The sequence below is a fragment of the Eurosta solidaginis genome, chromosome 5, assembly GCF_040869045.1.
Source record: "Eurosta solidaginis isolate ZX-2024a chromosome 5, ASM4086904v1, whole genome shotgun sequence".
Taxonomy (NCBI): domain Eukaryota; kingdom Metazoa; phylum Arthropoda; class Insecta; order Diptera; family Tephritidae; genus Eurosta; species Eurosta solidaginis.
In genome coordinates, this window is record NC_090323.1 from 215,378,186 (window position 1) to 215,396,243 (window position 18,058).

Below are 18,058 nucleotides of genomic sequence, written 5' to 3' on the forward strand. Positions count from 1 at the left end.
TATTCATTTCTTATAGAAAATTTATCCATTTGTTATAGATTTTTTTGTATTAGAGTAATTGACTTGTTATAAAAAAAATTTCTGATTTTTTATAGAAGTTTGATCAAAAATCATACGACTTTTTAACGAAAATAAATTAAATTGTCATCAAAAAGTTTTATTTTTTACGAAGGTCTTGCCGGTTTGTTGTCGAAGAGTTGTCGGAGTGTAACATTGGCAGCTTGTTGTCGGCTAGTGATCGATTTGTTATCGAAAAGTTATCGGTTTGTTATCGAAGTGTTCTCGACCTGTATCTGAAGGTATCCATCCAATGAAGTATCAGAATTTATGTTCTAACTAACTCCGTCCTCTTAGCAAATACAAGAGTAATCATAGGAGCCAGCTTGTTTGCTGCCTCGTGATCGGGCAACTCTGCCACCCTTAGTAGCTAGAACCTTGGCCTCATAAGCGCAGTAAGCGAACATGAAATACATTCCACCACTTCCAATATTTGCTGTTACCGACAAGGCCTAACTTTTAAGCATGTATTGCCAGAAGAAAATGTCCAGTTAGTATACCCACTGTGAGTCTTAAGTCTTTTCTTGTGAGCCTTACGAAGAAATTTTGCAGCTCCGCGCTTCTGTCCACGCCATTCCTGCTCGATGGATCATATCTAACTCATCTCTATTTTCCCAAATAGTTTGGGATGTCTACCATCGATCCATGGAGTTCTGCACCTCTTCTGTCAAGTCGGCTTTTCGTTGCTTTCTATTGTTTTATATTCAAGAAACCACTAAAGATGTACGGTCCGATCTGCTCAAAGTCTCTCAAATATTTCCTTGTATTCCAGGACACTTACTGATGAAATAATGTTTGAGATTATCGTCTTCAACAAACACTGAATATCAATATATTTATTTACGCGATTGTTGCTTAAGCATCTTCCTCCCAAATTTACCCTGGTTTCTTTACAGCTACAATGTTTGCCTGTAAGATACTGCAATAATCTGGCAACAGGTAAGATCTATTTATTTCTAAATCGACATAGTAAACAGCAGACTCAATTCTACCCGTAGATTGGAAACAATCGGTACACACGTGCGTAGTATGTGTGATGGAGTTAACCAGACTAAGCTACCTCTGACGAGGTCCTGTACGTGACGAAGCGTGCATGCTAGCTAAAACCAGGTCTGAGCTCGCCGGGTTGGGGTGGTCCTTGCTTGTCACATGTGTACAGGGGTCAACCTAACACACAAAAGAAATTCATGCACATATTTGAATAGAACCAGGCAAAAAAATCTAAACACTTTAACCCCGAAAATCCCTAAAGATAAGACAGACAACCGGAAACGGAATAAACCGGTGATGCAGCCGATCGAACCCGGGAAGCAATAAAGCCGCTTCCTTTCTCTCCTCCTACCCAACCATGAGAAATATTTTTTTTTTTTTTGACGTTAATCCCTAAACCCAACCATACCTAAAGAAGACCTAGATCACCTCACATCCTTTTTAAATAAAAAAATTAGCACCGATTCATTTTAAAATGTTACAATTCAATTACATATTTATTCAAGTTTTATATGTACGTATATAAATGTTGCTTTAAATTTAGTCAAATCGCTGAACAATATTTCAGAGGTTTTAAATTAACATTTTCGAGCATCCCTAATACATTCGGGATATTTATCAACATTTATAAATTAAGTTACATACATACGCATTACGCTATGCATTCCTAATTTACAATTTTAAACAGAAACAGAACTAATGAATATGTTATAATGTATGTATGTAATTCTAATTGGAATCGAAGAAAGAAAAAAAAATACCTCAAAGAGAAAAAAAAACTTTAGTAGTGGCAACGACAAATAGTTATAACTATGCCGATAGTTATAAAATAGAAGGAGAGTATCGCGAGCACTCTCTTATGTATGTGCAAAAACTTAAATTTCTTTACTTTATTTCCCTCCATACGCGACTCTATTTCCACAAACGCATTGTAAATGAAAAGCAAAATTAAGAGAGAATCAGTTAAAGAGTACTTACCATGACCTCCAACGTTGTCAGCAGGCGCCCGTGAGTTCCGTTGCTAGATAAATGAATAGGTAAATTCTCTCTTCTCTCACAAGTTTTAACTTTACTTTGAATTCTTATCAGAATTTTGCGCGTTTTCTTTTACTAATCACATATATGTATATGCGTAAATTCTCGTTGCAACCAGAAAATGACAATACCCTATCTCATGGGGGTTTTTTTTTTTTTTTTTTTTTCTCTTTTTTTTGAACAGGTCTAAGCTTTCATTAGTTAATTCTCATTTAATTAAGTAGGTATATATATATATATATGTATATATATTTTCTTTTATATTTTCTTTATTATTGCTATCAGTTACATTGTTTTTAAGTTCTATCTTTTTACAAGGAACCCACCAATCGTTGATTAAAAACTAAAATACCTACAATTCGCTTTGCTAGTGGAAAGCATGGCGCTACCAAATTAGGGTTTCTTGTTTAATTTTAAACGTAATTTACTCTTAAACAAAATTAGGGAGTATATTGCAAGATAACCCCTTTTGAGAAATCAACACAAAATTAATTTGGATGTGAAAGAAGAAACAACTTTATATTAAATACATTTGTCTTGTTAATTGCTCCTAACTTTACTTTACAGATTTAGACGTTGCCAAATAATCATTTTATGGTGGATTTTAAAAAACTGAGTTACCTCCTTTTGATAGGGAGCGTCTCATGAAATCACCTTGAAATAGCAATATTTTAAAGTAATATATAGGTATTTGGTTTTAAGACCCAATATTACGAATTTTATATAAGAAACTTTATTGTATTTTTACTCCTATGCCCTTTGCTTTCGTTCGCTTAAGTTAATTTAGTCAAATTTCCATTTTTTTTTTTTTTCTTCTATACCCATGTATTTATATACTTATATGCATTTGTGCACATGTTTAGATGCCGAGGAATATATTCACTTTCATAGCGGAAAATAAGTTAAAGTGTTTTTGTTTCGATAATTGTAAACTTTTAATGAAAATTATATTAAATTTTTAATTGTTTCCGCTTTTTTTTTCTATTGCTGTTGAGGTTTTTCTACATTTTCATTTTCTTTTATGTACACTTATATCAATATAGGTTTTTAGGTAACATTAAGGTAATGTTAAGACAACTTTTAGGGTAGTTTAAGTTAAATTTAAATTAGCCTTTTAGTTTTAGGTTCACATTAAATTAGTTTAAAAGCTAGTCTTAAAATCGCCCAAACAACTAAAACCTGAGGGAACTCTTGGGTGGCACGTGGTTCTGTCCGTAGACTGATGAAATTTGTCCATTTCGCTGCTTCAGGACCGCCGAGGAACTCCTTTCCAGCACTAGGGATTAATTATTACTTTTAATAGCCGCGGTTTATTATTTTTTTTTTCCGTTTTATTAAAATTTTTTCTTAAGAATTATTTTTTTTTCGTTTACCAATGACCGCGTTACTTGGTGACCATGCACCGTGGACAATAAAAAAATTAACTCACGAGAACGTCTTTACAGCTTCATATCTCCAACCAGAAAGAACGAGATCAATTTTGCGGAAATCGATCGTGCTCTCGTCTATATCTCCTCCTTTCTCAAACCCATCATGCACGCAGTTAGACCGTTTGCCACAGGGGTTGCCACTCAATTATGTTTTGTAACTTTAACCATATGACGGCCAATGAAGCTAACTACCTACCTTTCTGATTTAGGACACACCTATGAATATTTCTATCAGAAAAGGTTTTCAAAAACTAAGCCGCGCTCACAAATCAGGTTCCGGGTAAACTATGTGGAGCATATATTTTGCACGGGAGCTGAAAAGGGCGGTAAATTAGCATGGCTGCATATCCTTCGCATGATATGTACCTAAGATCTTCTCGTCTAAGTCTTCCAAAACATAGTATGACGAACCCAGCTTTTCTCGAACCCTAGCCCTGAGAAATGTTTTCGAAAGCTTTGAATTAAATTGCTTCGCCATATTGCTTTGTGCAAAGTTCCTACGTAAAATCTCTTGCCCTGATTCGTATGTTATTTCCCGTGACCGTAGGTTATAATGATATTCATTGCGATCATGTGCTCTTTTCAGGTTTTGCCTAACAATATCTCGAATATCCAAAAGTTTGTCGGCACGTGTTTGATTGGTTTCTGCTATGCCCTCAGTGGTCATTTCAATATTCTTCAAAAGTTCATAAGAATCGCCGTGCATCACCATATGTTGCCCAAATAAAACAAAATAAGGACTATAACCTATCGATTGGTGGAAGGAGTTCCGAAGTGCCGCATTTATGCTGCTAAGGTGGCAGTCCCATTCTCGCTGATCGCTTTGTATGTACGCCCTCAAGGCCGCATTTATGGAGCGATTCAAGCGCTCTGAAGCGTTGCTCTGAGGCGAATACACCGCAGTCAGCGTATGCTTGACCCCACACTTTGTCAAAAACGCATCGAACTCCTTCGACCGAAACTGACTACCATTGTCGCTTACCACAAATTCCGGTACACCAAACACATCAAAGACTTGCTCCTTCATAAACCTTACAATTGCACTTGTCGTGAACTTCTTTAAGGGGCACAGGAAACTGAATTTAGATAGGTGATCCAAAACAACCAGAATGCCTATAAATCCATTTTTCGATCTGGGAAAGGGACCGATTATATCAACATATAGGCGTTGAAATATCCGTTCTACGGGTTTAATCTTTCCCATTGGTGGACGTAAAACATTGGTAGGGTACTTAGTCATTTTACACACCTTTCAGTTGTTCACATATTCTTTCACTGATCGGTATAAACCGGGCCAATAGAAGTAACGACGCACCCTTTCTACCGTTTTAGTTACACCTCCATGTGCGCTAGTGGGAATGTCATGCGCCTGCTTCAAAACCTCTGTTCGAAGAGATTTCGGAACAACCAATTTCCATGTAGCATTCTCCTCAACCGAATCGCCGGAATAGAACTCAGTACGATGATAAATGAATTTATCTGAGATTTTGAAGTCGGGATACTTTTCTGAATTCTCTAACAATTTCACCTTCAGTTCAACATACTCTGGTTCATCAAACGCTTCTGAAGCTAGATCGATGTCTGGTGCATAATCTATCTCAATGACCGCAACTATCTCATCCTCGCAGTGAACGCGTGAAAGAGCGTCGGGTACAACATTAGCACTGCCTTTCCTGTGCTCAATAGTGAAATCAAACCCCTGAAACTTTAACGCCCACCTGGCCAAACGTCCACTTAAGTCGGTTTGGTTCATCAACCAGCGCAAACTCGCATGATCAGTTATTACTGTAAATTGTTGCCCTTCCACATACGCTCGGAACTTTTTAATAGCCAGTACTGCCGCCAAACACTCACGTTCTGTCACGGAATAATTTTGTTGAGCCTTATTTAACTTTTGTGACATATACGCAATGGGTACCTCTACGCCTTCATCATTCTCTTGCGCTAGAACGGCACCCACGCCATGATCGCTAGCGTCGCATTGAATAATGAACGGTTTTTTAAAGTTAGGATTGGCTAAGAAAGGTGCAGTCGTAAGCTTGTCTCTAATGTCGTCAAAAGACCGTTGCGCTTCGTCTGACCAGGTAAAAGTCTTTGCCTTTTTCAGCAGTTCGGTCAAGGAATGCGTTACCTCAGCAAAATTGCGAATGAACCTTCTATACCAGCCTACCATGCCCAAAAATCTGCGAAGTTGCTTCACAGTTTTTGGTACCGGGTAGTCTGCTATAGCTGATACTTTTTCAATGTCTGTCCTTAGTGTTCCTTTCCCAACAACGTAGCCTAGGTAGCGCACCTCGTTTAAGCAAAACTTGCTTTTTGCGATATTTATCGTAAGACCAGCTTTGCGGATGTGAGCGGCAACTTCTCTAAGTAACTTAATGTGATCTTCGAAACTCTCGGACAGCAGAAGCAGATCGTCTAAGTAAACGAAAACATTCTCTTTAAGATTGTATGGGATAACGCGATCCATCAACCTACACATCGTTTGGGGTGCATTGCACAGGCCGAACGGCATCACAGTGTATTGGTATAGTGGTCGATTTGGCACTGTGAAAGCCGTTTTTTCGCGAGAATTCATTTCTAGAGGGATTTGCCAGAAGGCATCTTTCAGGTCCAGACTAGAAATGAATTCCGCTCGTGGTAACCTGGACAATATACCCTCGATGTGTGGCAGAGGATACGCGTCTTTCACTGTAAGAGCATTAAGCTTTCTACTGTCTAAGCAAAGTCGCACCTTTCCAGGTTTACGAACTAAAACCACTGGTGAAGACCACGGACTATTGGACTCCTCTATAACCCCAAGCGATAGCATACGGTCGATTTCGTCGCACATCAGTTTCTCTACTGCAGGCGAAATCGGAAAATGCCGTTGCTTGACGGGTTTAGATTCACCAACATCGATGGCATGCTCCACCAGTGAGGTTTTGCCGAGACCGTGTACTTCAAAACTTGGAAAACATGCTATAGCAGAGTTAAGGATAGATTCCTGTTGGCAATTTAAAGCGTGTCTATTGGGAACTGATCCACCTATACTAACTTCGCTAATAACATTTACTGTGATCTTAAATGCCTTCCAAAAGTCTATTCCAAGGTATAGATTTTGAACCAGAGAAGGGATTAAATAAAATTCGATCAGATGCGACTCAGACTTGTACGTCACGTTGAGTTTTATTATACCCGCCACATCTTGTCTAGAACCGTCTGCTGTTCGAACACATGACCGTATCCTTTTAACGCCTTTGTCTTCAGCTAACAGCTCAGTTGCTAAATCAGCACCGATACAACTAACTGACGCTCCTGAATCAAGCAATCCAAGGTAGGTTTTATTAAAAATAGTTACTGAAGCATATGGTCTAAGATCATTTGCTTGTTGGAAGATTTGAGAAATGGAACTTAAACTCTTTTGTTTCGACTTTATTGTCGACCAAAACTTACGTGCTCTCTCCGCAGATCGAGTACGTTTAAAGATCTCTTCTCGTGTTTGTCGGTAAGCTAAAAGTCTTTGATGGAGTGGTTTAATCGGGAACAACGGTGGAATAGGTCTGGAAACTTGTCTATCATTTTTAAGGATGGTTACAGGAATGTTCGATTCTCGGCACCCGATTGTCAGTTGGGATGTCTGCTCCTGTTGCCGACATCCCTCACTCTGTTTTCCGAACTGTTACATTTAGGACAATTCGGTAAGAAGAACGCGATCAGCCCGCAGCCGTAACAGAAAACGCGCCTAGGTTTGATACACTTTTTATAGTCGTGTCCAAGTTCGTCACAGTTCCAACACTTTCTAGGTTCCACTGAATTGGGAACATGGTTGCTATCGAGAGCCGAAACTTCTTCTAATTCAACTTCTTCCACCTCTGCTACCTGCCTTCGTTGCCCATAAAACGGCCTCGTTTGTTGAGATTTTCCTTGCATCTCAGCGAAAAGATTTTCGCGTCGTCGACAGGATCTTCGCAGCTCGGATATAGTGCGAATATCCAGATGCAAAAGCTCTAAACGAATGTCAGGTTGTAAATTCCGTATAATAGTTTCAACCATCTCGTGTTCAGTTAAAGGTCTACGCAATCCGTCTGCTATATTCATAATCGAATCAAGATAGGTCTCAAACGATTCCCCACTTTTCTGCTTCCTATTACGAATAGTCTCTAATATATCGAAATCTGTTCTAAAATCTTTGAAGTATCTACGCATGTCATCGCATATGTCTGCCCAATCAAGTGCGTTTGCTGAACGATGATAACGCCAGAACCAGCGTTTGGCCTTGCCTTCAAACAGCACATGAATGTTTTGACATAATATATTGAAATCCCCACGAAGAGTAGACCGAGTTAAAGCGTTAACCCTATATATAAACTCATCTACCGTAATGCTATCGAGCGACCCGTCAAATGATAGTTTCCAACCGGAAACTATCTTCGCAGCTACAGATACTGGAAGAGTATCCCCATTAGAACGAAAACGTACAGCATTCACGTTCTCGCGATTTTCGTGAACAGAAGGTAACCCATTTTCACCTACTACTCGATGGTTTTCAGTACCGGGACGCGACGCGTTCAAATTCAGGTTACTCAAGTTACTTCCAAGAGAGTCTGCTACTGCCCTACTGATCTCCTCTCGTATTTGTCTAGATGCACGTTCTTCGTATTCCCTGAAGGACTCTTCTAACATACTCCGCATATGCTTTTGATTAACACCCTGACCTGAGGGTTGCGGACTTCGTGTATGATTTCCACGATTCCTACCACGCCAATTCCCCTGGTTCGGTATACGAGTATTTGACGACAATTCGTTACCCCTAGACCTTGTCAACGGACCCTCTCGTCTTGGTATTGCACCTTGACTAGTAGAAGCATCTAAACTTGTTGTTGGATCTTGCTCGTTGAAACTTTTTAAAGATTCGGTTTCACACGAGCGCCTACATAAAGGACAAGCATTATTTTCAGTCAACCACCTAGTTATGCAAGCTCGATGGAATATATGTTGGCAAGGAGTCATGCAACCATTCTCTTCGGAGATTTCCTCGTTACAAATGGTACATATTCCATACTGACCATTTAAGTTCACTAAATCATCAGAGCTATGCCGAACTGCCATTATTATTTTCTAACCAAAAAAAATCAACTAATCAAAAAAAAATTTTTTTTTTTTTTTTGCTTCTCTAAATTTTACACCCTGCTCTTTGCAAATTTAATGTAAAAGAATGAAATATAAATTGTTGTACTAAGTAGCTTTCCGCATCTGAATAAAAAAGGATGTGAGAGTGATTCTAGTTAAGCCTTCATCCGTAGAAAATATTGGTTCGATCTAGCATTCCCGTTTAAATTAACTATTAAATTGAATTAAAATAAATTCTTTATAACCGGTATTAACACTCAAAGCAGTGTTTGACTGATATTTCCACATTATATGAATTTATTTTACCCCCCCTCGACATTAGTTTGTTGCTTGACTGGTTACGGAACCGGTGAAACCCCAGTTGCCCCAATTCCAAGTCATGACATCAGAATTAAAAGAAAATATATGTTTATAATAATTCGATTAGATTGCGAAAGGTTAGATTAACTAATTTAAGTTAACTCTTCCTAATTCCAAACACCTCCAATCAACTGAAAACTAGAAGTTCTTCTTAATTGGTTAGTAAATAGGCCAAAGCTATCGTTGATACTAAATTCCAAATCAAGAGCAAATTTCCAAAAAAAAATACAAATTTTATAAAGGACCTCAAGAGATAAACCTCTTAGGGGCCCCACACTTGGACGCCATTTATTGTGATGGAGTTAACCAGACTAAGCTACCTCTGACGAGGTCCTGTACGTGACGAAGCGTGCATGCTAGCTAAAACCAGGTCTGAGCTCGCCGGGTTGGGGTGGTCCTTGCTTGTCACATGTGTACAGGGGTCAACCTAACACACAAAAGAAATTCATGCACATATTTGAATAGAACCAGGCAAAAAAATCTAAACACTTTAACCCCGAAAATCCCTAAAGATAAGACAGACAACCGGAAACGGAATAAACCGGTGATGCAGCCGATCGAACCCGGGAAGCAATAAAGCCGCTTCCTTTCTCTCCTCCTACCCAACCATGAGAAATATTTTTTTTTTTTTTGACGTTAATCCCTAAACCCAACCATACCTAAAGAAGACCTAGATCACCTCACATCCTTTTTAAATAAAAAAATTAGCACCGATTCATTTTAAAATGTTACAATTCAATTACATATTTATTCAAGTTTTATATGTACGTATATAAATGTTGCTTTAAATTTAGTCAAATCGCTGAACAATATTTCAGAGGTTTTAAATTAACATTTTCGAGCATCCCTAATACATTCGGGATATTTATCAACATTTATAAATTAAGTTACATACATACGCATTACGCTATGCATTCCTAATTTACAATTTTAAACAGAAACAGAACTAATGAATATGTTATAATGTATGTATGTAATTCTAATTGGAATCGAAGAAAGAAAAAAAAATACCTCAAAGAGAAAAAAAAACTTTAGTAGTGGCAACGACAAATAGTTATAACTATGCCGATAGTTATAAAATAGAAGGAGAGTATCGCGAGCACTCTCTTATGTATGTGCAAAAACTTAAATTTCTTTACTTTATTTCCCTCCATACGCGACTCTATTTCCACAAACGCATTGTAAATGAAAAGCAAAATTAAGAGAGAATCAGTTAAAGAGTACTTACCATGACCTCCAACGTTGTCAGCAGGCGCCCGTGAGTTCCGTTGCTAGATAAATGAATAGGTAAATTCTCTCTTCTCTCACAAGTTTTAACTTTACTTTGAATTCTTATCAGAATTTTGCGCGTTTTCTTTTACTAATCACATATATGTATATGCGTAAATTCTCGTTGCAACCAGAAAATGACAATACCCTATCTCATGGGGGGTTTTTTTTTTTTTTTTTTTCTCTTTTTTTTGAACAGGTCTAAGCTTTCATTAGTTAATTCTCATTTAATTAAGTAGGTATATATATATATATATGTATATATATTTTCTTTTATATTTTCTTTATTATTGCTATCAGTTACATTGTTTTTAAGTTCTATCTTTTTACAAGGAACCCACCAATCGTTGATTAAAAACTAAAATACCTACAATTCGCTTTGCTAGTGGAAAGCATGGCGCTACCAAATTAGGGTTTCTTGTTTAATTTTAAACGTAATTTACTCTTAAACATAATTAGGGAGTATATTGCAAGATAACCCCTTTTGAGAAATCAACACCAAATTAATTTGGATGTGAAAGAAGAAACAACTTTATATTAAATACATTTGTCTTGTTAATTGCTCCTAACTTTACTTTACAGATTTAGACGTTGCCAAATAATCATTTTATGGTGGATTTTAAAAAACTGAGTTACCTCCTTTTGATAGGGAGCGTCTCATGAAATCACCTTGAAATAGCAATATTTTAAAGTAATATATAGGTATTTGGTTTTAAGACCCAATATTACGAATTTTATATAAGAAACTTTATTGTATTTTTACTCCTATGCCCTTTGCTTTCGTTCGCTTAAGTTAATTTAGTCAAATTTCCATTTTTTTTTTTTCTTCTATACCCATGTATTTATATACTTATATGCATTTGTGCACATGTTTAGATGCCGAGGAATATATTCACTTTCATAGCGGAAAATAAGTTAAAGTGTTTTTGTTTCGATAATTGTAAACTTTTAATGAAAATTATATTAAATTTTTAATTGTTTCCGCTTTTTTTTTCTATTGCTGTTGAGGTTTTTCTACATTTTCATTTTCTTTTATGTACACTTATATCAATATAGGTTTTTAGGTAACATTAAGGTAATGTTAAGACAACTTTTAGGGTAGTTTAAGTTAAATTTAAATTAGCCTTTTAGTTTTAGGTTCACATTAAATTAGTTTAAAAGCTAGTCTTAAAATCGCCCAAACAACTAAAACCTGAGGGAACTCTTGGGTGGCACGTGGTTCTGTCCGTAGACTGATGAAATTTGTCCATTTCGCTGCTTCAGGAACGCCGAGGAACTCCTTTCCAGCACTAGGGATTAATTATTACTTTTAATAGCCGCGGTTTATTATTTTTTTTTTTCCGTTTTATTAAAATTTTTTCTTAAGAATTATTTTTTTTTTCGTTTACCAATGACCGCGTTACTTGGTGACCATGCACCGTGGACAATAAAAAAATTAACTCACGAGAACGTCTTTACAGCTTCATATCTCCAACCAGAAAGAACGAGATCAATTTTGCGGAAATCGATCGTGCTCTCGTCTATATCTCCTCCTTTCTCAAACCCATCATGCACGCAGTTAGACCGTTTGCCACAGGGGTTGCCACTCAATTATGTTTTGTAACTTTAACCATATGACGGCCAATGAAGCTAACTACCTACCTTTCTGATTTAGGACACACCTATGAATATTTCTATCAGAAAAGGTTTTCAAAAACTAAGCCGCGCTCACATATGTTCTGTACTCTTCGCCTACCCTCCGTCTCTATTGTGGCCCCAAGATGTCCCTCGAAGCTCAGCTACGGGACCATGTAGTCCGTTCCTCCTATTTTAGATGGCGATATACTGCTATGACTATAAGGCCTGCACTCAAGTTGCCCGGAGGGTTTAAGCCTTGTTGCAGCTGCTAACGCTATATCTGCCGCTTATGATGACTGATAAAACCGAATTGAAAAAGATAATTACAAAGGAATGTTGTGCAAAATCTACAAAAAAAAAAACACAAATGTTGACCCAACCTTCGTAGAAGCAGCATATCGCTAAGTTTACTAGCCTGAAACGAGTCCTGCTTATCATATGTGGCTCAATTGCATACATAAATTAAGAAGCTGTGGTATACTGTATAGCCGTGCTGTGGTAGGCTGTATAGGTCCTATTGAATGATGTCCATTTATATTTCCGCTACGTCTGCACAATATTAACACATACTTACCACTTTCGTACATACACTCGCACATATATACGTAATTAGAAGTGATAATTCCACATGATATGATAGTGCCACATAATATGTACATACATACATATAGTAGCCATTGTAGCCAACAATCTGTGGTTAATATTTGAGTTCTATTTGCATATTGAAGCAGGTGCGTGGTAATGAGGTATCAATTTAGTGGCCAACTTTGATATGGTTTGCTACAAATAACAACTCTTATTGGTTAAGGAAACTTTGTTACGTAACTCGTTCGAATAGCTAAAGCTTGTAAAATTGAGTTGTATTTTTAGCCATGATATAGCTAATGAGCCTACAAGTAAGCAAAAATCTAAGATCTAGGTCGAGCCTCTCTCTCCCATTTCGCCTTCTACTTCTTTATTTCGTTGAGAACATTATAAATAGTGGAAATACCCTTGAACTGCTTGTATTTTATGTTTTTGATCTGCACGTGCCTTAAACTCAGGTCCTTTGGTTAGTAGGCCGGCACGCTGGAGTGTTGCCATTGCCTTCGCCAAACTTCTGGAATATTTTTTATAATGTGCACTTTTTCTTTCTCTCTTTTTTCGTATTCTTCTTTTCTTATCGCTTTCTCACTCGTTGTGGTTTACTCTTCCATAGGTGAGAAAGCTCAACAAACGTTGAGCGGATACCACCTCTTGCAGGGTAGCCTAAATAACTGGTTTCACTAAGGCTCATCTATCAATGGTCATTAGAGTGTTGACAGTACACATTCCAATGGAAATCCATGCGATACGTCTCAATATACTGGAAACCCCATCCTGCTATAGCAGAGGATTTACCCTCGACGATTCTCTAAGAAGCTATAACTACGTCACCGTTATTTGTATGTAGTATCCTAACGGCCCTTCGTGTTGTCCAAGTGATATTACCCTATTAGGGCAGTTACCACCTAACCTAACCCAACCTAGTATCTTCTTTCCCTCTATTTTCTCTAATTATTAATTTCAATTTTCCTGAAACTTCTTCTTGTCATCATTTTTCTCCTTCTCTTTTATTTTCCTTTATCCTTCTACCACTAATTTATTATTATTCTTTTTATTCTTCTTTTTTTCTACTTCTGCTTATAATTCTACAACATCGTATCTCTTTCTTTATATGTGTGGTTTCACTCATACAGCTACAGCAGCTTTTACATCTCCTTTTTCTTCCCTTTCCACTTTCTCTTCTACTACTACTTCTTATTTTATTCAACATTGCTTTCTTCTCGTATTGATAGAATATCTTCCCAAAATTTGGGGGGGCTACTGATTTTGGTGATGTCCTTTGCTGAAAATGTATCCGGCACGTCTCCGAAACTAGTACCATTGAATTTTTTGCCCGAGAAATGACTAGGCACTAGTTTTTATATACACATTGAGCCTACTTAGTTATTCTGTTGCCAACTATTTGACGAATCCGTCGTATACATGCATACAAAGTATCTACGGTTTTTTCGAAAGAGGGCATATATCCAAGGAATTTGCAAGCTCTTGCTATTACATTCCATTCACAAAATATCTTTGTGATAACCTCTAACAATTCCTTACCCCAGGGTTGCGAGGTAAATAATAAATTGCACACCAGTTGAAAGATATTTTATTATTGTCTAGCGCAATACACTTTTTCAGTACTCCATAGATGAGAAACAGGATTCACTGCCATATCATATAGTAAATTAACCAGTCTTAGATAGAGTCAACAGCTTGTGTCATTTGTCAAACGAAAGAAGTACAAAATTACCAAATTACGCCAAACTCTGTATACAGAACAAAGCTTCCATGCTAACTACCATCAATTCCATGTTGACCGCTAGATGATCTTGTAAAATAGCGCCAAAAGTATTTTTCCTATTGAGATAGCTTTAAGTAAGAGGAGTAAAAGGCAGTTATTTATTATTGAAGGATTTGCACACACACAATCGTCATTTTATAAGTATTCAACTTCATCATAAGCAGCAAGTCAACGACATAACTTAACTTTTTTGCAGAAAAGCTGTCGATATGTTATTGAGAAGGTATATATATATTTTACGGGTTAGGTTAGATTGAACTGTCCGGTCCGTGAGGACCTCATATAGACTTAAAGAGCCCATAGTGTTACCAAAGGTTTGTCTAACGACCAAAGAAGAGAAACCGTATCAAAAACCATTACTTATTTTACATATAATTTCCTTCCCCCTTGGTAAATACAAGCAGTTTTCAAGGACATTTGCGATATGCTGCTACTAGATCTGACAGCTATATCGCTCCTAATAGTTAAAGCCTTATCCTGGCAAGCGCAAAGCACAAGCACAAAATGTGTTAGATTATTTCGTCCTTCAACCTGCACTTCCTAAATTTACTATCACTGGCCAATTTAAAAAAATGTGACGACAAAAAAAGTCTCCAATCAGAATACCCGTCATTAATGTAATGTCATCTTCTCTAATGATAGGAGTAACTTAATTTGTATAAGGTTTAAAGACTCACACATGATCTTGGACATTGCAGCCCGCGCTTATGTACAAGCCTTTTTCTTAATCCTTCCCAACCGAATTGGGACGTTTACGTAGCAAACTTCCGCCTTTTCATTCGCATCTTTCTCCATATGTCCTGGGACACAATATAGATGTATGCTTCTCCCTATGCCGATTCTTTTCAGGATTTTCTTACGCTTTAATACTTTTTGATATAATTTTCTGTTCCAGATTATCGCCTTAGTTGCTACTTGAGTGCCAGCAAAAAAATTTTGGCGGCTGCAGTTTAAGTTTGTTTGGTCTAGCCATTCTGTTGATGTAGTCACGGCTACTACTTCCGTCTGAAAAACTGGACAGTGATCTTGCTGTTTGTACGATCTGTTTATTTCCAGGTAAGCACAGTATAACTTAGACCCTACTCCTTCCATTCATTTGGAACCAAACGGTGGCCAATATGGGACCTTGTACCTCTTACTAAAAAAGAGCATTTGCGATCAACCCGACATAAGATGTCCAGTCGTGTATAGACCAAAGCGCCCGATCCATCAAAAAGCTAATTGTTACAAGGTATTTCCAACTTAGGACAACTGCAACATCAACTGCGTACGCCGTAAGTTTTTTTGGTCCTTGGCTGATAGCCAGCGTCCACGGCAGAGGTGATAACACCCCACCCTGCAGCGTGTCCCTGTCTACTGCTTTCATGACTTTATTTGGTTAGGCCTATATCTGCGTCAATATAATAAAGGCAATCCATGATCGGCCATTTTGAAGCATTTTTTAAAACCCCGCCAATGTATAAGAAGACTTCTAAGCCGTCATTTTTATATTTCAAGGCTTTTTCTAAATTTTTAATAACCGTATGCAGTGCCATTTTCAACGACTCGTTTTTGGTCTAGGTATGTTGTGTTGTGGAGAGCACTTGTCCATCCATGTTGAAGTTTCTCAAACGTTTTGATCAGTAATTACGTTAAGCTAATGGACCTGTAGTCTAGGTAATATATATGACAGATCTGCTCCGTCTTTGGTAGGAAAACAACATAAGCAATTGTCCAAAATTGGGGTACGGAATTCAGTCTTATGCACCCATCGAATAATATTATGACGAATATTAGCATCACTATGCTGTTAGTAAATAATCACAACAAAAAAAAAACCGGAAGCAGAGTGAAGAGATACATATATCACGTACACACATGTAGTTATCAGCTAAGATTTGTTCTCACACATACACTCACATATATAACTAAATAACCAAGATACAACTATTCTAGAAGGTGAAGCGTTTAAACCTTCTGAGAAATATGAGGACGAGGAAACATAGAGTATAAAAGCAGCGCAAAACTAATCAGTTTGATTTAAGCACGTTTTTGTGAATTATGTGATACTGAAGTATAATTGTACTACTCCCAAAGTAGTGTATATAAAGACCGTTTTGCAATACTTAGTATTGGAGTTATTTATTCGACAGTTCAGCGATTCGAAGAAGGCAGAAGGTCCATAATTTTTAGAAATCCCCAGAACTCGTTACATTATTTTTTGCAACACAACGATCGTTGTGCTCGAAATTTGTAGCATAACAGGGAATCTGTCATGATTAAAATCTTCACCACCCTTTCGATCTTGTTATGGGTTGCCAAGCCAAGCACTACCCGCTCCGTTATCGAAGTGTAATTCCTATCTGCTGGCTCTTCTACCACATCTTCCTATGCACAATCTTTACTTATATGCACATATATCTAGATATATCCTTATTATATATACAACTTTTTAAGAAGTGTGTTTTGTTTTATTTTAAATATATTTATAAATCCATTACTAATGTGCAAACAGTACCTCAATTGTGACTCTTTGCAGTATTATCCAGCTGGACAATTGAGTGCCGCATCATAGGCTGAAACAATGCACATGAATGCACACAGCCAAGTTTGACATGAACACGCGTGGTAACTGCGCCTTTGACGTACAACCTGCGCACCAATATTCGACGTATAATGGCCAATAGTCGACAAGAAACGGAAAAGATATTAGGCAATCATGATAAAAGTGCTACAACAATGCCTAACAGTCAGAATAGTAGGCTGTTGCGAAATCCCGATGTAAATCATCCATATGCGAAATAAACATAGATACGGTATATAACAGAAATATAAATAATACAGATAAATTAGTACATAACTAAGTGCATGAATAATGAAACTAAAATCTTAGATAACCTCTATAGCAACAGAATAAGAGTACGCTTGTATGGAAATGCAGTTAAAGATGAGGTAACCGTAACAAAATCATTCGTGTATTCATAACAAAGGAACATAGTTTTTATGTTTATGATAAATGTCTTACGTATTATACTCATAAGCACATACACTAAACCACATACTATGTACAGTGTCGATCAATACTAAAGAATCGAAATTTCTCTCAAAATGCGTTTCTTAATTAAATATTAAGGCCCACTTGCAGACAGTTAAGTTATATTTTCAACTCAGAGTTAACTTAAAATGAAGAGTTTTACTTACATAATTTTGACAAATTTTGTAATTAGTTCTGAGTTAAAGAGATAACTTTCCGTTCTGCGAGTGGATCTAACTTTAAGTTTTAGAGAGATTTTTTGTTGGTTCAGGAAGGAATGTGTATTTATTTAATAGTTATATCAATTAATGCAAATTCAGGAAGAATTTTCTTTTTTTCGTTGAAAAAACAACAACAACGTCTTAGTACGATAATAGCAAATTCGAACAATTTTTCCTGCAGCCATTATTTAATAAAATTTTTATTTAGATTGCATTTAACACGATTGCCCTTGCTTTTTTTAAGTATCTTCGTTCAAAATTTATTGCCATGTCCAGCCTTTTCTATAAATGTTTATAAGTTTTTTAAATAGAGAAAACTCATTCAAGATATCCGTGAAGTTCGGTTTCACGCCCGTTCCACCTGCTCAGCCTGAGAGTAGCTCTTTGTTATTTATATAGTTTTAACAGTGATTCGCTCTATTAAAAAGATCCGACCTCTTAAAAATCGTGTTCAATGAGTCCAAGGAAACCAATAGGTTCAAAGTGTCTCATTTTGGCTATATTTATTAGAATTTTATATAGGAAACCAAGGACACATCTTAAAATTTTTAATTTAACAACAAATACGACACTGTAGTAAAGT

General features: G+C 36.9%; 1 protein-coding gene across 1 annotated transcript in view; it reads left to right on the forward strand.

The window, feature by feature from the left end:
• The window catches only part of GluRIB (Glutamate receptor IB), a 143,566-nt gene extending 126,418 nt beyond the window's left edge, over nt 1-17,148 (forward strand). Inside the window, 1 exon segment of the mRNA XM_067792013.1 lies at nt 16,736-17,148. Coding sequence (XP_067648114.1) covers nt 16,736-16,834 — 99 coding nt within the window. The 3' untranslated portion in view covers nt 16,835-17,148.
• The last annotated feature ends 910 nt before the right edge of the window (nt 17,149-18,058 follow it).